The sequence below is a fragment of the Sciurus vulgaris genome (genome assembly GCF_902686455.1).
Source record: "Sciurus vulgaris genome assembly, chromosome: 17".
In the NCBI taxonomy this organism is placed as follows: domain Eukaryota; kingdom Metazoa; phylum Chordata; class Mammalia; order Rodentia; family Sciuridae; genus Sciurus; species Sciurus vulgaris.
In genome coordinates this window covers 18,143,322-18,166,975 of record NC_136478.1, presented here as the reverse complement: position 1 = coordinate 18,166,975, position 23,654 = coordinate 18,143,322, and the positions used below count along the sequence as shown (strand labels likewise).

The 23,654-nt window shown below is 41.3% G+C and overlaps 1 protein-coding gene and 1 long non-coding RNA gene across 2 annotated transcripts in view; both read right to left on the bottom strand.

Annotated features, from left to right (window-relative positions):
• The window catches only part of RANBP10 (RAN binding protein 10), a 78,968-nt gene that overhangs the window by 29,772 nt on the left and 25,542 nt on the right, over positions 1-23,654 (bottom strand). Inside the window, exon 3 of the mRNA XM_079119273.1 lies at positions 16,779-16,831. Within this exon, the coding sequence (XP_078975399.1) occupies positions 16,779-16,831 (53 nt within the window). The remainder of the gene's footprint in view (positions 1-16,778; positions 16,832-23,654) is intronic.
• On the bottom strand, positions 17,505-21,858 carry LOC306649087. Its single transcript, XR_013760572.1, has 3 exons — positions 19,521-21,858; positions 19,147-19,472; positions 17,505-18,189 (listed from the first exon to the last, which is right to left on the bottom strand). It is a non-coding gene; the product is annotated as an uncharacterized lncRNA (long non-coding RNA).

Genomic DNA, 23,654 nt, shown 5'->3' with positions numbered 1-23,654 from the left:
CTCCCATGGCATGTGCAGATGTGAAATATCAGCTCTTTGCAGAATGTGGCCCACCTAGTAGAAGTAGGTACCTACTGGGCCTATGCTCTTGATGGCTCAATCAGAGGGCTTGATAAGGTGGGCTTTAGGAGAGGAAAGATGCTAATTTGACCACCTGTGGAAGCAAAGCAGAAAGCCCCCAACCCCATGCCCCCTCCCTTCTCCTCTCCCCTCCTCACTAGACCACAGCCTAGTTGCCAGGCACTACCTGATTCAGGAATATGTCTTGTACCCTCAAACCCCAGCTGTGGTTCTTCCAGCTATTCTCCTTCCAACAGTTACAATCAAAGGAAAGTGAGCCTCAGTGGGCCTGTGTTCTCCTTTGAGGGGCTGAAGTAATCAAGGTAATATATGCCACACCACAAGAACAGCTGCCTTGCCAGAGAAAAGGCAAGGAGGAGGATACCAGCTACCCAGCTAATTCAGACTGGCCTCCTGGCAACACAGCCTGACTCCCTGGTTCTGTCAGAGACATAGGACATAAAAGCAAGATTTGACCTTACCCCCATCCTCAAATCACCTGAGTTTGGGAGAAGCCCAAACCCCATCCTCTGTGTACAATCCAGCCTTTCTCTCCCTGCTTCCCCAACCCAGATATCCCACCACCTGGCCTTCACTGCCAGCTCACCAAGGGGAGGGTGGGGCCACAGGTACACTCACCCTGTGTATCACCCTGCCCTGCTTCCGAGTCATTCAGACACAGGTCCTGATATTCTAATTCTGGGGCCACACCTGTTTCTTGGTTTCACACTTAAGGAGGCCAAAGAACACCTTGCAAAAGGTAAACATCAAAACTTCAACATCTTCCAACAGAAACCTCTGCATCTGCAGGACTGGGCCTGAAGATGCACTCCTGTAATCCCAGTGGCTGGGGAAGCTGAGGCAGAAGGATCCCAAGTTTGACACCAGCCTCAACAACTTAGCAAGGCCCTAAGCAATTCAGTGAGACCCTGTCTCTAAATAAAATATATAAAAGGGCTGGAGACATCACTCAGTGGTAAGGTGCCCCTGAGCTGAATCCCTGGTACTGGGGAGGGGAGGGGAGGGGAGGGGAGCGGAGGGGAGTGGAGGGGAGGGGAGGGAAGGGGAATGAAAGGAAACCCCTGCCCGTATAAGCTAAGACACACCCACATGCTCCCAAGAAAACCAAAGCAGCAATAGCCTCATAGATGAGGCTCCTATTATCATCTGCCCCAGTTGAGACCCCAGAGTGCCTGCCCTCTGCCCTAGAGGCAGAGATGTCCTCACTGAGCTAGTACAGCCTACAAGAAAGCACTGGAAACATCAACATCCTGATTGTTTTGCTATCTTCCATAATTCCACCCCTGCTAGCATATACTATATGTATACCCAAATGTAGAAAACATGAGCACTGGAGGGAAAACATGGTTTGAATGACAGCTAATTCCACTCTGATATACAAACATTCATAAAAGAACTTTAGCTGGGTATGGTGATGCATGCCTGTAATCCCAGCAACTTGGGAGGCTGAGGCAGGAGGATAGCAAAATCAAGGCCAGCCTGGCAACTTACTGAGACCCTGTCCTAAAATAAAGAATGGAGCATGGCTGTAATCCCAGCAACTCAGGAGGCTGAGGTAGGAGGACTGCAAGTTTGAGGCCAGCCTCAGCAACTAAGCAAGGTCCTAAGCAACTTAGTGAGACTCTGTCTCAAAAATAAATAAATGAATAAACAAATAAATAAATAAACAGGGCTAGGGATATGGCTCAGTGGTTAAGTGTTCCTGGGTTCAATCTCTAGTACCTAATAATAATAATTTTAAAAAACAGGCTAGAAATGATGCTCAGAGGTACGGCACCACTGGGTTCAATACCCAATATTATAAAACAGTTAAATAAATGGGGTTGAAGATATAGCTCAGTGATTTAGCACCTCTGGATTCAATCCCTGTACCCCCCAAAAATATTTTTTTAGAATAAAACTAAATGAATAAAAAAAATTAAAAGAACTTTAAATGAATAGGTATTTCTGCAGGTAGAAAAAAATAACCTTTCCCATTAATAATAATAGGTAACATTTACATATCTCTTTTGTGTCAGGTACTATTCTAAACACTTTATAGGAATTAATTTATTAATTCTCAACATCCTATATGAGTTATATACAAATAACACTCAGATGGAGAAACTGAGGCACCAAGCAGTTAAGTAACCACTTCAGGTAACACAGCTGCTAGGATGCAAATGCAAACAATGTGGCTCCAGTGTCCATGTTCTTAGCCACTGAGCCTTACTGCTTCACAAGCTGAGAATATCAATCAGAAGACCATGGAAGCTTCAGAGTCCTTGAAGTCTATCTCCCCACAAGACAAATGTGAGCCAGTTTTTGATTCAATGACACACAGAAAGAAGGTGGTGGCAGAGTCCAATCAGTGCCACAATGGTTAGGGCAGTAGGATAAGGTTCCAAGATGAAGGCAGACTAAGGCCTATGGGACCTGCTTCAAGACCAGTTCCAGAACCACAGTTTGCTGACAAGCCCATTGTATTGAGGTAAAGCACAACAAAATGCAGGAACAACCTCATTCCAAAGCCCAAGTAATGTCATTCCAGGCACCATGATCACTCTAGGGGCACATAGATGAAAAGATGTGGTCCAAGTCCCCAAGGAGCTTACAACTCGGTAGATGTAACAAGAGTCATACAAGGCAGGGTGGCAAGGATCATCGCAGGCAACATTAAAGCAGGGGTCCAGGAGGAAGGACACTCTCAGAGCAAAAATAGTATTTGCCAAGTGGCAGAGTGAGGAATGTCAGCAGCACATGGTGTGCAATGTGTGCTGGGGGTAGAGGGGGCTGAAGATGAGGCTGAATAGGAGACTGTGTCCTCTGGGCAGAAGAATCAGAGACCCAAAGCAGGCAAGAGGCACAGTGCAGACAGTGAAGAGCAGAGGTTTGAGGAATAGACATCAATCAGGATGCCACAGAGGCAGCCCAGTGGAAAAGTAATGGCAGAACAGATGGGGAAGGGGCAGAACCATAGGATGAGAGAGGAATGAAACAATGAGGAGCCTACTTGGAAGTCATGGGGACAGGAACTGTTAGTAGAGATAGGGAGCTTGCAAAGTACTAGACTTTGGAGGAAAATAACCTGAGTTTGGGGCAAGCAGGTTCACTGTCTGCTGAACCTTAAGCAAAGAACTGGGGTTTCTCTGAAAGGGTGAGCTGCTAAAAGAGAATGTGGAATCAGTGGAGTGAGTTCAATTCTCCTGCTAGAAGGGTCCCTTGGTGCCTTTTGCGGTCTGCCCAAGTCCAATCAACTCACTTGCCACAAAAGAGCCCCCTGGGTCCTTCAAGGAAAGGCAAGCACTACTGTCATCACCTCCTCACCCACGTCGCACAACTCCCCTAATCTCTTTTTTTTCAAAATTTATTTTTATTGTAAACAAATGGGATACACATTGTTTCTGATTGTACATGGAGTAACAGCATACCATTTTCAAAATCATACATTTACATAGGGTAATGATGTTTGATTCATTGTTATTTTTTCCTTCCCCCCCACCCCTCTTTTCCCTCTATACAGTCCCTCCTTCCTCCATTCTTGCCCCCCTCCCACACCCCATTATGTGTCATCATCCGCTTATCAGTGAGATCATTTGCCTTTTGGATTTTTGAGATTGGCTTATCTCACTTAACATGATATTCTCCAGTTTCATCCATTTGCCTGCAAATGCCATAATTTTATCATTCTTTATGGCTGAGTAATATTCCATTGTATATATATACCACAGTTTCTTTATCCATTCATCTATTGAAGGACATCTAGGCTGGTTCCACAATCTGGCTATTGTGAATTGAGCAGCTATGAACATTGATGTGGCTGTATCTCTGTAGTATGCTGATTTTAAGTCCTTTGGGTATAGGCCAAGGAGTGGGATAGCTGGGTCAAATGGTGATTCCATTTCACGTTTTCTAAGGAATCTCCACACTGCTTTCCAGAGTAGCTGCACTAATTTGCAGCCCCACCAGCAATGTATGAGTGTACCTTTCTCCCCACATCCTCGCCAACACTTGTTGTTGCTTGTATTCTTAATAATCGCCATTCTAATTGGGGTGAGATGGAATCTTAGGGTGGTTTTGATTTGCATTTCTCTTATTACTAAAGATGGTGAACATTTTTTCATATGTTTGTTGATTGCGTGCAGATCTTCCTCTGTGAAGCATCTGTTCATATCCTTAGCCCTTCTGTTGATTGGGTTATTTGTATTCTTTGTGTAGAGTTTTTTGAGTTCTTTATATATTATGGAAATTAGTGCACTATCTGAAGTATGAGTGGCAAAGATATTCTCCCACTCTGTAGGCTCTCTCTTCGCATTGCTGATAGTTTCCTTTGCTGAGAGAAAGCTATTTAGTTTGAATCTATCCCAGTTGTTGATTCTTGCTTTTATTTCTTGTGCTATGAACTCCCCTATATTCTGATCAGAAACTAGACCCAAAAAGACTAGAGAAACTTGGGGTATAGGAGGAAAAGAAAAACAGAGATGATCCTCCATAGTCCGGAAGCACATACTTCAGAGAGAAAGGGGCAGAAGCTCTCAGGTCAGTCTGGCATTGGTTCTGGTTGGTTTCACATACTCAAAACAATGAGGTCCATAAGAAAAGTTCCAAGCTTAGGCCCCTCCTTCCTCACAAGCTTCTCTTCTAAAGGCTCATAAGAGGCAGGACTAAGAGCTAAAGACCAAATGCTTCTCAATAGCAGTAGTTGGGCAGGCCAAGACCAGACTTCCTGACTTAACCTCTTTTCTTGGACTGACTCAGACAAGGTCTGTTTGACTCATGCTTTATCACTTGCTCCTAATGTCACTGAGACTCAGTATCAAAATGGCCACTTCAGACTATTTTACAATAAAAGCACTCTTCAAACAAATGGCCAGCGATGCTCTGGAGGCATACCACCAGAAGCTTCAGTCCAATCATTGTCAACTTCAGACTGTAATACAAAGCTGCTCTTCCCGCCCTTTCCGGTGCAGCCATTTCCCCCGCCTCCCAACTACTGTCAGTCTGTGAACATCCTAGCTAGCTATTGGTTCATCAGTCAGCTTGCAAGTATCCTTCTCCATTATTGGTCCTCTGTTAGCCCGAAGGGATTCTTAAAGATAGCTTCGCCATCTTTTATCTCTTGCTTCTCTCTCCCCCTGACTCACTTTCTTTCTCCTCCTCGCTTTTCCACTCTCTCTAGCACGTACCCTTTCTCTTTCCCTTTCTTTTCCTCTCATTTTCTCTTTTACCCTGCAGGGAGATACTCTGTTTGCTTAATAAACTCCCTTATGTGATTTCCCGTGTCCGGCGTGGTTTCCGTAGGATTCCTTACACAGACCACAACGTGAATATCACTTCCTCAGGAAGAACTGAAACTACACATCTCAAGTCACTGACCAAAGTGCAAAGGCCCCCTACAGGGTTATCAGTTAATATACGTGCCCCCACTGGACAAAGTTCATAGGAACAGGGACCATGTCTGTTTACTCCAGGCTGGGCTCAGTGCCTGACACATAGTAGGTTCATGGTAAACTCAGAGTCATTCTGGTTATGTTGAAATAAGATGTTTTCTGTAAAGAACAGAAAGATCCTGGAACACAGGGGCAACTTGGTCACCAGCAGCTCCAACAGGAGCAAAGTGCCTGAGTGGCCAGAAAATTCTCTGTTCACATTGCCATGATGATGCCAGAGGACAGCCTTCCAAATTCTTCATGGAGAAAATAAATGCCTGGTGACAGTTCTCCAAAAGCAACAGAAGGAGCCTTCTTAGACCGCCAATGCTACTGTTCTCAACCAAAGCCCAGTCCAGAGAAGACAAACCTTCAAGGAGATGGGACCTGCCCTGACATGTTTCCCTGCAACACTGCAAGGGCCACCCCCCAGGGCTAACCCAGGTAACCCTTGGCCCAAGATCAAGGTCAATCCTTTCCATTCCAGCGGCCCCTTCCAGGATGACACTGTCTTGTGTTTGCTTTGGCAGCACATATACTAAAATTAGAACAATACAGAGAAGATTAGCATGTCCCCTGTACAAGGATGACATGCAAATTCGTGAAGTGGTCCATTAAAAAAAATGTTTAGTAACAGTTAAGCTTTTAAAAACAAATGCAGGGTCTGGGGTTGTAGCTCAGTGGTAGAGCTCTTGTCTTGCATGTGTGAGGCACTAGGTTCGATTCTCAGGACCACATATAAATAAATGAATAAAATAAAGGTCTATCAACATCTGAAAATATTTTTTAAAAAATGCAGACATTTACCATTAATAAAACCTGAGGTATACCATATATATATACATGTACCCTAACCTAACCCTATATATAGTGTGTGTATGTGTGTATATATATAAATATATGTGTGTATATATATATATATGTATATATATACATGCATACATGTATATAAAACATTGCCTGCCATCACTTAGAATGAATGCTAAAGAAGTAGCCTGATACTTGCCTCCTCCCAACAATCCAGGCTAGCTGCCAGGACTTGAGGAGGGACTACCAGGGCACTTCACTCCTACAACCAGCCAGAGGGACTGATGCATCCCGGACATTTTAGTTCTTATACCTGCTGAGTTCTTGTACTGGCTTGTGGCTCCTCAGTGGTACCTGGACACCCAATGACTCCTCCTCATAGAATTAGGATTGAGCCCCACCTCTTAGTTTCCCTTCTGAGCTGGGCATAATCCATATACCTAGCTCCTGGTGACCTACAGACAGTCGCACAAAGGGCCCTTGCAAACTGCTGGAGACCAGATTGACAAGCATAGAAGATCCTGGAAAAGAAGGGCTGCCTCCTCAACTCAGGGCAGACCTTCATCCCTGAGGAAGGAGTACACTCTTCACACTCAGCAACTGCTGCTTCTCAACCCTGCTCTTCCCCACCACTGGCCCCCACTTGTTTCTAAACAGCTCAGGAAATCACACTGTGGGTCTGTAGATTCCAACAGTTCAACATGCAGGAATGGCCCTTCAATGCTATGCTATACTCCTTGCAAGACAAACATGAGCAGAGAGCACACGTGCTGGAGGGAAGGTACCAGAGTGGCTGTGACAACTGGGCAGTCAGAGCAAATCCCATTTCTTTACCAAAGTAAAACAGCAAAAGCAATCAAAGAACCAAGGACTGTTTTCATCCTCTCCTTTAACTTTCTTCTTGGGAGGACAAGAGGACAACCACCCACATACTGAACATCTTAATGTTGATTCAATAAATCATGAGAAATAGATATGGCAGGCAAGAAAAAAATGATGATAAATATCAATGTGAACTTGAGCTCAGAGACCACAAGGCAAGCACAACTGTTCCTGTTCTGACATGTTAATACAGAAATACAAAGCCCCTCTTTCAAAACATACAACATGGTTTTGATTCCTCACCCTCATTCAAACACAACCCCAACTGCTAGATGCCTACTCAAGGCCAGCAGGACTGTCACATTACAATAGGTATAAAAGGTCCTATGTCCTGCAAAAAAGCCAAGTTGGTGTACAGGACTCTGGTCATGTAGGGCAGTGCTGTGGTAGTCCAGGAAATCCTACTCCCTGCTGCCAGGCTACTGGGGGTTCATGAAGACAGGAAAAGGAGAAGTTGAGCAGGATCCCCTCTGCCCTGTCCTGGGAACCCCCACACAGTTCCTCTTAGCCAGGTTCTGGCCCTGTTCCCCATGGGAAGTCTAAAGTCAGCAAGGCCAATAGTCCATGTTCATGCCTACAGTCAGTGTCCACAAGCAGCAGTGGCCTCTCCCTCCTCCTGGCCTACTGTTCCCACACTCTCTAGCACCACCTTCTCCAAGTTCCAGTCAGAGCCCTTTGCTGCCTGCTCTGCCACTCTTATTTGAGGATCCCACACACCATCTTCCTTGCCCAGCCCTAGTCATCTGGTCCATGACTGCTCAAATCCTCCAGCTCAAAGTTCCTGACTTGGCGCAAGACCCCAGGTAACATAATTTCCCAAGATTCTTTTCACCCTCTGGTACACAAATCTATAAAACATAGATGAATTTTTTTAAAAACCTGAGTAAATAGAAAATTATGTGATAGATAGGAACAAGTACTATACCTAGATATTTCATAAAAACTTTTTGCACTTGAAAGCAAACAACATTTCCTGAAAATGATGAAATAAAGTGAGGTTCTGCCAATTAAAGACATAATTTGTGCGTATGCAGTGCTGGGGCTCAAACCCAGAGCCTCACATATCCTAGCCAATTACTCTAGCACTAAGATACACCCTTAGCCCTAAACATGTAATTAAATAATGTCCAATCATGTGAAAATTACAGAGCAATTTACTCTCTTCAAAGTAATCTGGTAAGTAAGAAATTTCAGAATAAAGAAAAACTAAATTGATATATCAAAGTTTGTGAGTCAAGAATTTAAAAGAAATGTCTAATGAAAAGCATCTACTTTTACTAGCAAAAATTAAAATATGATGATATAACTATACCTAGAATGAGGGGAAATAATGTAGTAAGTCAAAGGAAAGATGGATAAGGAAAATAAGAATAAAGCAGAAAGCCTCAACAAAATACTAGCAAAATGAATTCTGTAACATATAAAAAAGACTTTATTAAAATATCAATACATAAAGAAAAGTTCTATTTTATACATTTGTAATGAATAACCCAAAAATGAAATTAAGAAACATATTCAGCAGGGCATGGTGGTACATGCCTGGGTCCCAGGGGCTAGTGAGGCTAAGGCATGAGGACTGCGAGTTCAAAGCCAGCCTCAGCAAAACTGAGGCACTAAGCAACTTAGTGAGATTCTGTCTCTAAATAAAATACAAAATAGGGCTGGGGATGTGGCTCAGTGGCTGAGTGTCCAAGTTCAATCCCTGGTTACACCACTGCCCAAAAAAAGAAAACATATTCATACAACCAGAGAAATGAAAAGTTGTACCCCATTTGTGTACAGTGAATCAAAAAAGGGGGAAAAAAAAAAAGAACAAAAAAAATGAAAACATATTCACAGTAGCATGATGAGTGAGTTATTTTGGAATAAATTTGACAGGCCTATGGTAAAATGTTTACCTGGCATGTGTAAGGCCCCGAGTTGGACCACAGTACTACAAACAAACAAACAAACAAACACAAAAAGAAAGGAAAAAATTAAATTGAAACAAAGAATACAGGACTTATATACTGAAAACTATAAAACATTATTGAAACAAATTGAAGTAGATCTGAATAAACAGAAAAACATCTCATGCTTATGAATCAGAAGACTGAATATTCTTTTAAAAAATTTTTATAATTGTAGATGGACAGTCACATCTTTATTTTCATGTGGTGCTGAGGATCGAACCCAGTGTCTCACATAAGCGAGGCAAGTGCTCTGCCACTGAGCTACAGCTACAGCCCAAGATTGAATATTTTTAAGATGGCAATACTTCCCAACATGATGTACAGATTTAATGCCATCTTTATCAGAATCCCAGTTGACTTCTTTTTATTTGGGGGAAAGGGCAGTACTGGGGATTGAACCCAGGGGTGTTTTATACTGAACTACATCCCCAGCCCTTTTTTATTTTGAGACAAGGTCTCACTAAGTTTCACAGGCAGGTCTTGAACTTGTCATCCTCCTTCCTCAGTCTCCCAAGTTGCTGGGATTACAGGTATACACTACTAAGCCCAGTTCCAGCTGAATTCTTTGCAGAAACTGACAAATCCTATACTTAATCTGTATGGAACTGCAAGGAACCCAGAAGAGCCAGAACAATTTGAAAAAAGAACAAAGTTGGAGCACTTCCACTTTAATTTCAAAACTTACTATGAGGTTGTGATTAAGATCATATGGTACAGGCACAGGAACAGATAAATGGATCAAAAAAACAAAATGAGAGTAAAGTAATAAACCAATACATCTGTGATTATTTTCAACAACTGTGCTGAGATCACTCATCATTCAATGGGGAAAGAAGTCCCCCTGACCCCATACCAGGGACTGAACACTGAGCTATATCCCAGTCCTTTTTATTTTTTAGAGACAGGGTCTCACTAAATTGCTAAGGGCCTCACTAAGTTGCTGAAGCTAGCTTCTAACTTGTAATCCTCTCGCATCAGCCTCCCAAATCATTCAGATTACAGGCATGCACCACCAGGCCTGAAGAATAGTTTCTAAACAGTGTTGGGATAACTATAGATTACTCGATAACAAAGTTAGATGCTTACCTCAACACCATATACAAAAATTAACTCAAAATGGATTGAAGACCTAAATGTAAGAGCTAAAATTATAAAACTCTTAGAAGAAAGCATGGAGTATCATGGCCTTGGATTTGGAAAAGGATTCATAGACATGATACAAAACTATGAGCAACAAAAGAAAAAAATAAATGGGCTTCATCAAAATTTAAAACTTTTTTTGCAGGGGAGTACTAGGGATTGAATCCAGGGGTGCTTTACCACTGAGCTACACCCCAATCCCCCTTTTTTTTGTTTTGTTTTGTTTTTTGTTTTTTTTTTGGCAGGGGAGGAGGGCAGAGTCAGGTTCTTGCAAAACTGCTGAGAGTCACTAAATTGCTGAGAGTTCCCTTAAACTTGCCATCCTTATGCCTCAGCCTCCCAAGTCAGTGTGATCATAGGCATGCCATCACCATATCTGGCAAAATTTAAAACCTTTTTAAGGTTGTTAGTTTTGTTTTTTTCAGGTTTTGTTTTGGTATTTTATTTTACTGTAGTAAAAATAATTTTATTTGGGCTTGGTAGCTAATGCTTGTAATCTCAGCAATTCAGGAAGTTGAGGCAGGAGGATCACAAGTTTGAGGCCAGCCTGGGCAGCTTAGGGAGACCCTGTCTCAAAATAAAAAATTAAAAGGGCTAGGAATGTAGCTCAGTGGTAGAGTAACCCTGGGTTCAATCCCCTGTACTGCAAAAACAAACAAGAAGTTTTAGAAATGCCAACTGGCAGGGTTGGGGAGATAGCTCAGTTGGTAAAGTGCTTGCCTCACAAGCACAAGGCCCTGGGTTCAATCCCCAGCACCGCCAAAAAAAAAAAAAAAAAAAAAAAAAAGCCAACTGGCCCCAGTGGATTCTCTGATGTATTTTTCTAGACTCATGAATACAAGGTAATCTACATTTCCAGCCATCAAAATAAGAAACCCCTCCCAATGACCTAGCAGGATTCTTCTCTACCAAACCAGATATACTGAGTTACCTCAACACATACCCATAAAGCATCTAAAATTTCACCATCTACTTCTCTTTTTTTCTCCCCATAATGTTCAGGGAATTGAACTGAGGAACTCACCACTAAGCTTATATTGTCAACCCCCAATCTACTTCTGATTAAGTGTGTTAGGGCAAAAAAAGGGAGTCTCTTCATTTTTAAACCATAATTTACCACTTCCTGCAGTCCCCTGACATCCAGAGATCTTACAGTTTTTACAGTTCAAGAGCCCCAGCCTCAATTCCTCTGGTCTTCCTTTCTCTATACTGAGTCAGGTAAATTAGTTGCTCATTAGCAAATCTGATCACACCTTGTGTGTGCTCAAAACAATCCTGAAGTACCCACTGCTTATAAAAAGAAGTCCAAGCCCTTGGTAGGGAACATAAGACTCTTGCCCCAAATGGCTCATTCTAACTGTCCCCAGGGTGCCCATCCCACCAGACAACTTATGACTATACTCACAGGCCTAATGGTATCATTGTCCAGAACCATCTGGGAAACTCTGATTTGGTCTTCAGTCCTCAACACCAAGACTGAAACCAAGAAATCAACCAGTCATCCTTACCATTACCATCCATTAAACACACCTACTTGTATGAAGGGGTATTCATCTTTGAATCTCCACATACCTGATATATACCTAGCACTTTAGCAAGTATTCATACCAAGTCCCAGCACTATCCTTAATGAAGAAATAAAAGATACTTTCACTTCAAAAATGTCCTGCTGCTGTCAAATATGAAACAGTACATGCCATGCCTGTAATCCCAGAGACTTGGAAGACTAAGCAAGATGATCACAACTTCCAGGCCTGCCTGGGCAACTTAGTGAATCCTTGTTTCAAAATAAAAATTAAGAAGGGCTAGGGGTGTAGATCAGTGATAGAAAACACCTTGGTTAAGTCCCCAGCATAAAAAAAATAAATAAATAAAAATAAAAAAATAAAATTAACAGAATAAGGCAAAAATGGGATTTTGACCCTCAGAAAAGGATGACTAAAATATGACCAACCACAAGCAAATATAAACAGTTTGACTAAGAAACTATTTCTATTAATGAGTTCAACAAAGTTATAGGACCCATGATAAACCAACAAAACTCAATCGTATTTCTACATGTTGTTGCTATATAGCCAGGCTAGCAAATGAAAAGGACTCCAGTTACCAGTATAAAGAACATTAGTCTTACAATACATACAAAATTTATTTAAATAAATCATAATGCAAAACTTGAAAAAAACACACACAGGTGTATGTCATTTCTGGTTTGGAAGACTAAATTATCAGTATGGTTGAGGTTTACCATAATGCACACATTTTATGCAATGTGCTATCAATTTGAAATGCTAGTAGGACATTTTGGAACACTTAATAAAAATCTGAAGAAAACAGGCATATCGCTAATAACATTCAAAAATGGTTTTGTCTAACAAAATACAAGGGCTACAAACTCAGACATCTTAACTAAATTAAAACAAGAACACCTCTTGTAAATAATACCAGAAGCAGGGTTGGGGTTGTGGTTCAGTGGTAGAGCGCTTGCCTAGCACTGTGGGGCACTGAGTTTGATCTTCAGTACCACGTAGGAATGAATAAATTGAATGAAGATATTGTGTCCATCTACAACTAAAACATATTTTAAAAAATAATAATAATACCAGAAGCAAAACCACTTACATAAACAATGATTATCTTACAGACCAGTGTCTGTAAGCACTAGTCAAACCAGTAAACTCCTCCAAATACAAATATGCAATAAGGAAGAAAGGTTGGTCAAGCATGGTGTGTCCATATAATTCCATGTGGATCCGTTGACAGTGACCGAACACAGACAGACTCTAGATGCCAAATATATGTGCATACACTTCTCCAGAGGGGCATGTGAATGCTCCCAAAACCCCTCTGAGTAAATAAGGACAAATCAAACATTGATCTACAGACAACTAAAGCCCCAACAGGTGGTCAGCAAGGATGGAGTTATATCTAAAGTTAACACCAAAGTCTCAAAGTCTGGACTCAGTTAAGATCACCATCACTTTCCTCCCACCAATCACACATCTGAACAACCCAATTAGCCTTCAGCTTAATCAAGTGTCTGCTGGGAATCACAAATAGTTGGCAAAAAGGTCAGAGGGGCTATAATTTTCCATTCCACCTCCCTACTGAATTATCTACAGTAGTTTCACATCTTAACTATTGATAAATGATGATGATTTCAGTTTTGGAGAATGTGTGATCAACAAACAAATAATCAACCCCAGAAAAGCATCAAAAAGGAAGGAGTCTGATCTTCTTAACTCAACAATGGGATAACTAGCAAGCAGCAGGCCTACCATAACTCCTGAGAGGATGCCCTCCACACCAGCCTCATAGCTTTCCCATGCTACATCTGCATAGACATTTGGCTAGTCCTGAATCCCGGGAAAGCCAGGGGCACCCATCATTCCCAGGGAGAAGCCCTCTCTAAATGCAATCTAATTCCCACTTTCCACCTATGGAATAATTAGAGAGAGATCAGATATGGCAGGAAGAAACAACCTGAGGAGTCAGATGGCAGAGTGAAAATGAAGACAAGTACACACTCACTGAACATTTCAATCCCTTCCTCTTTCTAAAAAGAGATGCACCGCTGGGGATGTGGCTCAGTTGGTAGAGTGCCTGCCTCACAAGCACAAGCCCCTGGGTTCAATCCCCAGCACCGCAAAAAAAAAAAAAAAAAAAAGAGATAAGAAGAGGGGGGAAAATGCTGCTCTTCCTCCTGATGTATTAGTGTGGGGACCAATACACATCATCAATTGTCTCCAAAGGCGTCACCCTGTGTTTGGGTTGAATCTGACTTTGCAAGAGCCCAAAATGGATTTTCCTAATAGTTTACCTTAGCAATGTCAAGTAGCTGGCCCAAGACCAATCCCAAGGTGTTAGAGGTCTAACCTTGTGAAAAGGGGAAACAGACTAGGTTGGTTCCATATAGCTCCATCTCAGGGCTAACTTGGATGAGTTCGGTCAGATCCTGAATACTTCTCACCTTGCCTAGTTCAATCCATGGACCCCAAACTGAGTGGGCAATACAAAAACTTTTTTTTAGTAAAGGAGGATGAGTGTATGGAACCCACAATACCACATCTCAAGACAACCTGAGGGGCTGAGGAGATAGCTCAGCTGGCAGAGTGCTTGCCTTGAAAGCACAAGGCCCTGAGTTCGATCCCCAGTACCGGAAAAAAAAAAAAAAAAAAAAAACAACCTGAAAGATAATATGGGGGTTTATTAATACAGGAACAGGGCTATTTGCTTTTATTTCACTGGAATTTCTTTCTTCTTTTCTTTTTTTTCTTTTTCCCTTTTTGGTACTAGGGTTTGAACCCAGGGGCACTTTACCACTGAGTATATTCCTAGTCCTTTTCATTTTTATTTTGAGACAAGGTCTAAGTTGCCAAGGCTGGCCTTGAGCTTACAACCCTCCTGTCTTTGGCATTCTGAGTTGATCGGATTACAGACAGTATCAACACACACAGTTAACTTCATTTATATTTTTTAAACAGCATATTTCCAAGAATGAAAATTCAGGCTCTGAAAGTGAAAAAGTTTCCTTCTCAGTCCTCCTCTCAAGTTATCTGTCTCTTACCAGGGAACATCAATATTACAAATCTTTCTGTAGCTTTCCAAAGATGGTCTATGGATGTATGGACAAGTAGATACAGATACATTTTTTTAAATTTTTTTGCATATTTGATAGCATGTATGAGGGGCAGGGCTGGAGATTGAACCCAGGTGTACTCTACCACTGAAATACAGCCCCAGCCTTTTTTTATTTTAAGATGGGGTCTAAGATGCTTGGGGCCTTTCTAAGTTGCAGAGGCTGGCTTTGAACTTGCGATCTTCCTGCCTCAGTCTCCTGAGCTGCTGGGGTTACAGGTGTGCACCACTGTACCCAGCTTTTATTTTATTTTTGAGACAGGGTCCCACTGAGTTGGCCTTGAACTTGTGATCTTCTCCTCAGTCTCCTGAGTAGCTAGCCATATGCCACCATGATGTGCCCATTTTGATGGCATGTTATACACTGTTTTTTTGGTTTTGGGCAATTAGTATTATTTGTTCTAATTGGTTATACATGACAGTAGAATACATTTTGACATATTGTACACAAATGGAGCATAACTTCTCATTATACACTGTTTTAATCCTTATATTCTTCACTTAACAATACATCCTAGAAATCACTCCAAATCGGTCCCCAAGGAGCCCCCTTATTCTTCTATGGCAGTGTACTTTTCCCTTATAAGATTAACAGAAATTTATTTAGCCACCATTCATGATTCCTTATACTGCCATGCAGTAATAGGCTTTAATAGTTACTTATATATTAAGCCATAAAAGCCTCTTTTCTCCACTACCAAAGCAGAATAAAAGTTCAAAGGGCAGACTGAGCTCTTGTATAATAGAGAATAGCAACACACAACATGAAGAGGTCAAACCTACCACGCACATTCTGATTAAAAACAGAAGACCAGCTTTCACTAAGACCACAGCAAAAATAAATAAATAAAAAGTCAGATTCCTTACAATTAGTTGAATCCTAAGCAAATGTAGATTGCCAGTCTTTGAAATCAGCCAATTATAGATAAATCTGTGATTGATATCAAACATAAATTGGAAAAGACATAAAAGTTGAGGTGTTATTCCCTGTTGAGAAAGCTAGTTGCCTTTTCTGTGTCACAGCACAAAGAGTAGAGGGTGAGGGCAAAATCATAAAGACTTTACCTGCCTCCACGATGGTATCAGGGCAGTTTACAACATGTCACTTCTGCCACTCAAGGGACAGATGGACTTAGGGTGATCATCTGGAACCCATCAGCTCATGGTGGAGGCTTCTGATTCCTCAACTATGCCCAGGTCAAGACTAAGCATGAGCCACTAGGTAGAAAATAGTTGAAAGGGTGTGGGGCTGATAGAGGAGGACCATCTGCAGACCCCACAGCATTTCACTAATCCAAGGCTGCTGCCAACTGGAGCTACAAACTCAGATATCTTAATTTTTATCTATTTATTCAGAAATCACCCAAACAGGGGATGGGGATGTAGCTCAGTTGGTAAAGTACTTGGTTCACAAGCACAAGGCCCTGGGTTCAATACCCAGCACCGCCAAAAAAAAAAAAGATCACCCAACCACATTCCACGTGAGAAGCCACTTAAAGATCGAAGTTTTTTAACACAGTGTAGTAACAAAGGAACCAGGCTTGTAGTACATGCTCCCAGTGCATGCCTAAGTCCCAGGCAGATCGGCAAAAGTCAATGAGAGCGAGAGCTACTAAGGTATATCCTCAATGCAGGCAAGCTCAGATCACTGCAAACAGTTCAAATTCCATGAGTAAAAATCACTCGTCAACTAATTTTTGGAATGGAAGCCCACACTATCTCAGCCCAATGGCCATCCTTTAGGATCCTCCTCCCAATGGCTTGGCTTGAGATAGGCACCCAACAAAGTCCTCCCCAGCCTCTCAGCTGCTGCCATGACTCTAATGGATAGATCAGGAGGGCAAAACAAAGGTTCTATTCAATAGTGACTTACCAGGAAGTCTATTCATGTTGACACCTTGAGCTGAGAGTCCTATTCCCATGTACCTTCAAAAAAGCACACACAAAAAAATTTTGATTATCAAGTGATTATAGATCTCCCTTCTCAACTATTTCTTGGTAAAAGAAAAAGCCAGAAAAAGCAATGAAAGTAGACTCTCTTTTGGGAGGAGAGAGGATAGTACTAGAGGTGCTCCAACTTTTTACTGAGCTTTTTATTTGTTTTTATTTTATTCCAGCACTTTTTAACATTTTTTAAAGTTGTACATGGACACAATACCTTTATTTATTTTTATATGGTGCTGAGGACTGAACCAAATGCCTTACACATGCTAGGCAAGTACTCTACCACTGAGCCACAATCCAAGCCCTTCTTTTTTTTTTTTTTTTTTTTTTTTTTTTTTTAAAAGATAGAGTCTTGCTGCATTGCTGAGGCTTTGCAATCTTCCTGCCCTATCCTCTGGAATCACTGGGATTATAGGTGTTTGTCACCACACTCAGTTAAATGTAGACTCCACATACTAGTGGCTCTTAGACAACCTCCTTTGTATTTTGATTTTCTTTCCTTCCTTCTCCCTCCTTCCTTCCTTCCTCCCTCCCTCCCACCCTCCCTTCCTCCCTCTCTCTCTCTCTCTCTCTTTCTCTCTTTCTTTCTCTTATGGAGTGTTGGGGGATCAAACCCAGAGCTTCACACATGCTTGGCAAGCACTCTTAACACTGAGCTACACCCCCAGCCCATGCATTTTGATTTCCTAATGGAAAGTATTTTAATGCCTTTACAGCTAGAAAACAAGAGGTAGGGTATATAACCATGACCCACTGGCTTTAGCTTCAGAGTACTGTCTTGAAATCATGACTTCTAGTCCCTTGACATTTTTTTGGCTCCAGATAAGGCAGTAGAACCTATTTCTAAGAAGTACCTAAATATAATAGTTTGATCCTAGGTTGTGATTAGCAGAGCAATACAAGATCAAACCCACAAGGACAAACCACTCCAGCAAGGACCAGGACATAGAAAAAGTACAGCCAGGCTGATCTCTATTACATTGTCTAGACCTCTCACACAAAGCTTCTCTAAGTATCTCAAAACTCATTACCTGCCAGGCATGGTGATTTCACGCCTATAACCCCAGAAACTGGAGGAGGCTGAGGCAGGAAGATTGCCAAGTTTAAGGCCAGCCTCAGCAATTTTGCAAGGCCTGCGCAACTTAGTGAGACCCTTTCTCAAAATAAAAAGTAAAAGGCTGGGGATGTGGCTCAGTGGTTAAAGTCCTCCTAGGTTCCATGCCTGGTACCAAAAACACAGAAACAAAAACAAAACCTCATTGCTCATCCCCTATACATTTACCACTGACCTCCTAGATGATGCAAAACTGGGAGAGGGTGAGGCATGAGCACCCCCAGACCTCTTACTCCTCCCACCCCAGGTGCCTAAGCCACTAAGTTACCCTCAGCAAGGGAGGGCTCTTGCTACAGCAATTCTCAAAGATGTCTTAGTGGCATGAGAGGCAGGCAAAAAAAGGAATTGAATATTTTTGGGTCTTTTTTGTTTTGTTTTTTCATAGTATAGGGGCATATAGTTCTACCACTGAACTACACCCCCAGGCTGGGCTAACTTTTTATAATGAACAAAGAAATAGGCATTCCCCCAGGAAATATGTCATCACTTTCTAAGAGTGAAATAACAGAAACTCACATATGACACCTGATTCTAGCCACAAGAGGGTCAACCAGTAGTTGTGCTCAGAATACTCAAGACCCTCAAAACTCCATTCAAGGAGGCTGAGGTGTAACCTTATAGTTGCATAACAATGTGAATGCAATTAATGTGGCTTAACTATACACTTAAAAATGGTTAAAATAGACAGGTGCAATGATATGCAAGTGTAATCCCAGAAATTCAGGAGGCTGAGGTAGCAGAATCATGAATTTGAGGCCAGTCTCATCAACTAAGACCCTCCTAAGCAATTCAGCAAGACCCTGTCTTAAAATAAAAAATGAAAAGGGTTAGAGATACAGCTCAGTGGCAAAGTGCCCCTGGGTTCAATATCCAGTACAAAAAAAAAAGGTTAAAATGGTTAATTCCATGGATAGTTTACCACAATATTTTTTAAAAATATTTTAAAAAAGTAATTATAAGCCAGGCATGGTGGCACATGCCTGTAATCCCAGCAGTTTGGGAGGCTGAGGCAGGAGGATTCCAAGTTGAAAGTCAGCTTCAGAAACTCACGAGACCAGAGATCCAAGATGGTGGACTAGAGGGAGGCTGCATTTCTTGGTGCTCCATAACTAAGGACTCAAGCAGAGGAAATACTGTTTCTCTGTGGGGCAGTCATCCCTACCCATTGATCTCTGCTGATTACCCCATTCATCCACTGTAATTACCTGTGGTCTGCGAGAATATCGCCTGCCTTTTTTTGGGAACTGGGAATTGAACTCAGGGGCACTCGACCACTGAGCCACATCCCCAGCCCTAATTTGTATTTTATTTAAAGACAGTGTCTCACTGAGTTGCTTAGTGCCTGGCCATTGCTGAGGCTGGCTTTGAACTTTAAATCCTTCTGTCTCAGCCTCCGGAGCCCCTGAGATTACAGGTGTGTGCCACAGCGCCCAGCTCATCTGCCTTTTGAGTGTGGGTCTGCCAGCATATCACCTTCCTTCTGAGAGGAGATCACTCACTGCCCACCACCTATCATCCACCATTTGCCTGTCTGTCCGCCTCTCACCTGCCCACCACCTGATGTCCATCTGCCGATCGACCGCCCTTAGCCTGCAGACCAGCTGTGGACCGCCAGCAGATTGCCTGCTGCCCACTGTTGCCTGGAAGTACATTGTCACAGGACCTGCAGGCTTGGTTACAAGCAGCTGCCGCCATCTTGGAACAACAGTCAGTGCCTGCAGGTTTACCACCACAGCTGCCGCCACCTCAGGGCATGGAGACCTCAGTCTCAGGATTCAGGCCAGGGCCTAGAGATATATATTGGGGTACCTGCAGGTCTGGTTGCACCTGAGGTCATTCTGCTCAGTGTGGTAGTGACTGCCATCTGGCTGCCTCTTTGCAGGGCTGCTCCTTTGAGCACATCCCTAGTGTTCTCTCTCCAAGTTGAAATCTTGGGACTGCAGGAAGACAGGGCCTGGGGTAGCTAAAGCCCAGGTCCATCAGATTGCAGCTGGGTTTGTGTGGGCCAGTCTGGGTCTGGCAAGCCTGTGGAAAGTCGGAGACTAGGGGCAGTTCCCTGGGGAGAACAGAGGTTGAAGAAACTGGAGAAAACTGGGCTCTCTCCAGCTCAGTGAGTCCTGAAGTATGCAGGGATGAAGGGGGCCAGCTATGACGGGCTGGAAGACTGTAAGAGGGTATGAGGGCATCTTGCTATCAGCTCACCCACCCAACTCTCCTGCTGGACTGGACTGGAGCTAACATCAAACTTCAGACAACCCCACCTATTGGTGGAGAAGAGAAGCTGAGAAAATTTCTGAAAGCCAATGGAAGCAATCATTCAATTTTCTATTGAGACTTTCTTCCTTTCTCTCTCTCTCTCTCTCTCTCTCTCTCACAGCTCTATCATCTTTGAATCCAAATGTTCTTCAAACATCAACTTATTGAGGTGGGATGTCTGAATAGTATATAACAGTTTTGTTGTGTATTCTTATATTTTTACTTTTTAAAAAATATCTGTACATATTTTTTCTCTCACCTACCTGTCTCCCTGGATTCTCTTTCTCACTTCTCTCATACTAACAGCCAACCTCCCTTGCTTTTACTATAAATTTTTACCTTTATCTTCTTTTCCTCTCCCTCATAAACATCACATCCAACACTACTTCTGTTCCCTCAATGTCCATCATTTGAAACGGTAAATCCTTTTAGCAAACTTAGTGTTTATGTTGTAGACAATAATTGAAAACTTCATTTCTGTCTGTTGTGACAAATCTGTAAATGCCTTAATAAGAACCATTTGGTTTAAGGTGGCACATCGTTTGCATTGGGTACTGTTAATATCCATCTCCCCCTTAAAGGTGAGGTACTAGAAGACTTCATGGACACTAGAAAACTACAGGGTAGAATCTGTCCTCAGCTCCATACTGCTAAATGAGAAGACACACACACAATATGAAAAAACAAGGGAACAAAGTGCCTCAAACAATCCAAGATGTTCGAACAATAGAATTCATAGACAACACAGTAGAAGAAATGTCAGAGAAGAGATTTAGAAAATACATAGTTAGCTTGTAAAGGATGGTATTGGAGAGAAAGATCACTTCAATAAAGAAGCAGAGATTATAAAAAAGAATTAAGCAGAAATCCTTGAAATGAAGGAAACAATAAACCAAATTAAAAATTCAATGGAAAGTATCACCAACAAACTAGACCACTCAGAGGACAGAACCTCAGACAATGAAGACAAAATATATACTTTTGAAAATAAAGTCGACTACACAGAGAAGATGGTAAGAAACCATGAACAGAACTTCCTAGAAATATGGGACAACATGAAAAGACCAAATTTAAGATTTATCAGAATAGACCAAGGCGTGGAGATACAAACCAAAGGATTGCACAATCTTTTCAATGACATAATATCAGAAAACTTTCCAAATCTAAAAAGTAAAATGGAAAATTAAATACAAGAGGCTTACAGGACCCCAAATGTACAAAATTACAGCAGACTCATACCAAGGCACATTATAATGAGAATGACTAACATACAGAATAAAGATAGAATTTTAAAGGCTAAAAGAGAAAGAAAATCAAATTACATACAGAAGGAAATCAATTTGGAACTCAGCTGATTTCTCAACCTAGACCCTCAACGCCAGGAGGTCCTGGAATAACATATATTAAGCTCTGAAAGAAAATGAATGCAAACTGAGAATTTTATATCCAGCAAAACTAAGCTTCAGATTTGAAGATGAAATTAAAAACCCTCCAAGATAAACAAAAGTTAAAAGAATTCACAACTAGAAAGCCTGTGCTACAGAACATTCTCAGCAAAATATTCCATGAAGAAATGAAAAAAAAAAAAAAAAAATGTAGGGGCTGGGGAGATAACCCAGTCAGTACAGAGCTTGCCTTGTAAGCACAAGGCCCTGGGTTCGATCCCCAGCACCCCCCAAGGGAAAAAAAAAAAGAAAACTAGCAAAGGGAGGAACTACACTAAAGGAAAGGTCAATCAAAGGAGAAACTAAATCAAGTTAAAAAACAAAAATAAACCAAAATGACTGGGAATACACATCATAACTCAATAATAACCCTGAATGTTAAAGGCCTAAACTCATCAATCAAAAGACATAGACTGGCAGATGGGATTAAAAAAAGACCCAACAATATGCTTGTTGTCATGAGACTCACCTCCTAGAAAAAGACATCCACAGACTGAAGGTGAAAGGTTGGGAAAAAACATGTCACTCACATGTACTGCATAAACAAGCAGGGGTTTCCAACCTCATATCAAACAAAGTGGACTTCAAACCAAAGTTAAGTAGGAAGGGATAAAAATAAGGACATTTTATATGGCTTAAGGGAATCATACACCAACAAAACATAACAATTGTAAATATATATGCCCCAAACAATGCAGTATCTATGTACATCACACAAACCCTTCTCAATTTCAAGAATCAGACAGATCACAATACAATAATACTGGGTGGCTTTAACACACCCTCTCACCACTGGATAGATCTTCCAAACAAAAACTAAACAAAGAAACTATAGAATTAAATAATACAATCAATGATTTAGAGTTAACAGACATATGTAGAGTATTTCATCCATCATCAAGCAAATACACTTTCTTCTCAACAGTACATGGATCCTTTTGGAAAATAGACCATATGTTATGCCACAAAGCAACTCTTGGCAAATACAAAAAAAAAAAAAAAAAAAAAAAAAGAAAGAAATACTATCCTGCATTCTATCAGATCGTAACAGAATGAAACTAGAAATCAATGATAAAATAAAAAATAGAAGCTACTCTAACACCTGGAGACTAACTAGGATGCTACTGACTGATGAATGGATAAAAGAAGAAATCAAGGAGGAAATTAAAAAACTTGGAGGCAAATGTGAACACCAATACAACATATCAGAATCTCTGGGACACTATGAAGGCAGTGCTAAGAGGAAAGTTCATTGCATTGAGCTCACACATTAAAAGTCAAAAAATAAATGACCTAAAGTTGCATCTCAAAGCCCTAGAAAAAGAGGAACGGATCAACATCAAAAGCAGCAGAAGAAAGAAAATAATTAAAATCAGAGTTGAAATCAATAAAATTGAAACAAAAGAAACAATTGAAAAAATTGACAAAACAAAAAGTTGGTTCTTTGAAAAAATTAAATAAAATTGATAAACTCTTAGCCACACTAACAAAGAGAGAGAGAAAACTCAGATTAAAATTTGTGATGAAAAAGGAAATACCACAATGGTCACTACTGAAATACACAATTTAAACAGATGAATTTCAAGCAGTAAAATAGAAGATGCCATCAAAATCCTACCAACCAAGAAAAGTCCAGAACCAGATGGATTCTCAGCTGAGTTCTACAAGACCATGAAAGAAGAATTAACACTAATACTCTTCAAATTATTCCATGAAACAGAAAAGGAAGGAATGCTGCCAAACTCATTCTATGAGGCTAGTATCACCCTTATACCAAAACCAGAAAAAGACATATCAAGGAAAGAAAACTTCGGACCAATATCCCTGATGAATAGACACAAAAATTCTTAATAAAATTTTGGCAAACTGCATACAAAAACATGTTAAAAAGATAGTGCACCACAATCAAGTGGGGCTCATCCCTGGAATGCAAGGTTGGTTCAACATATGGAAATCAATAAATGTAATACATCACATCAATAGATTTAAA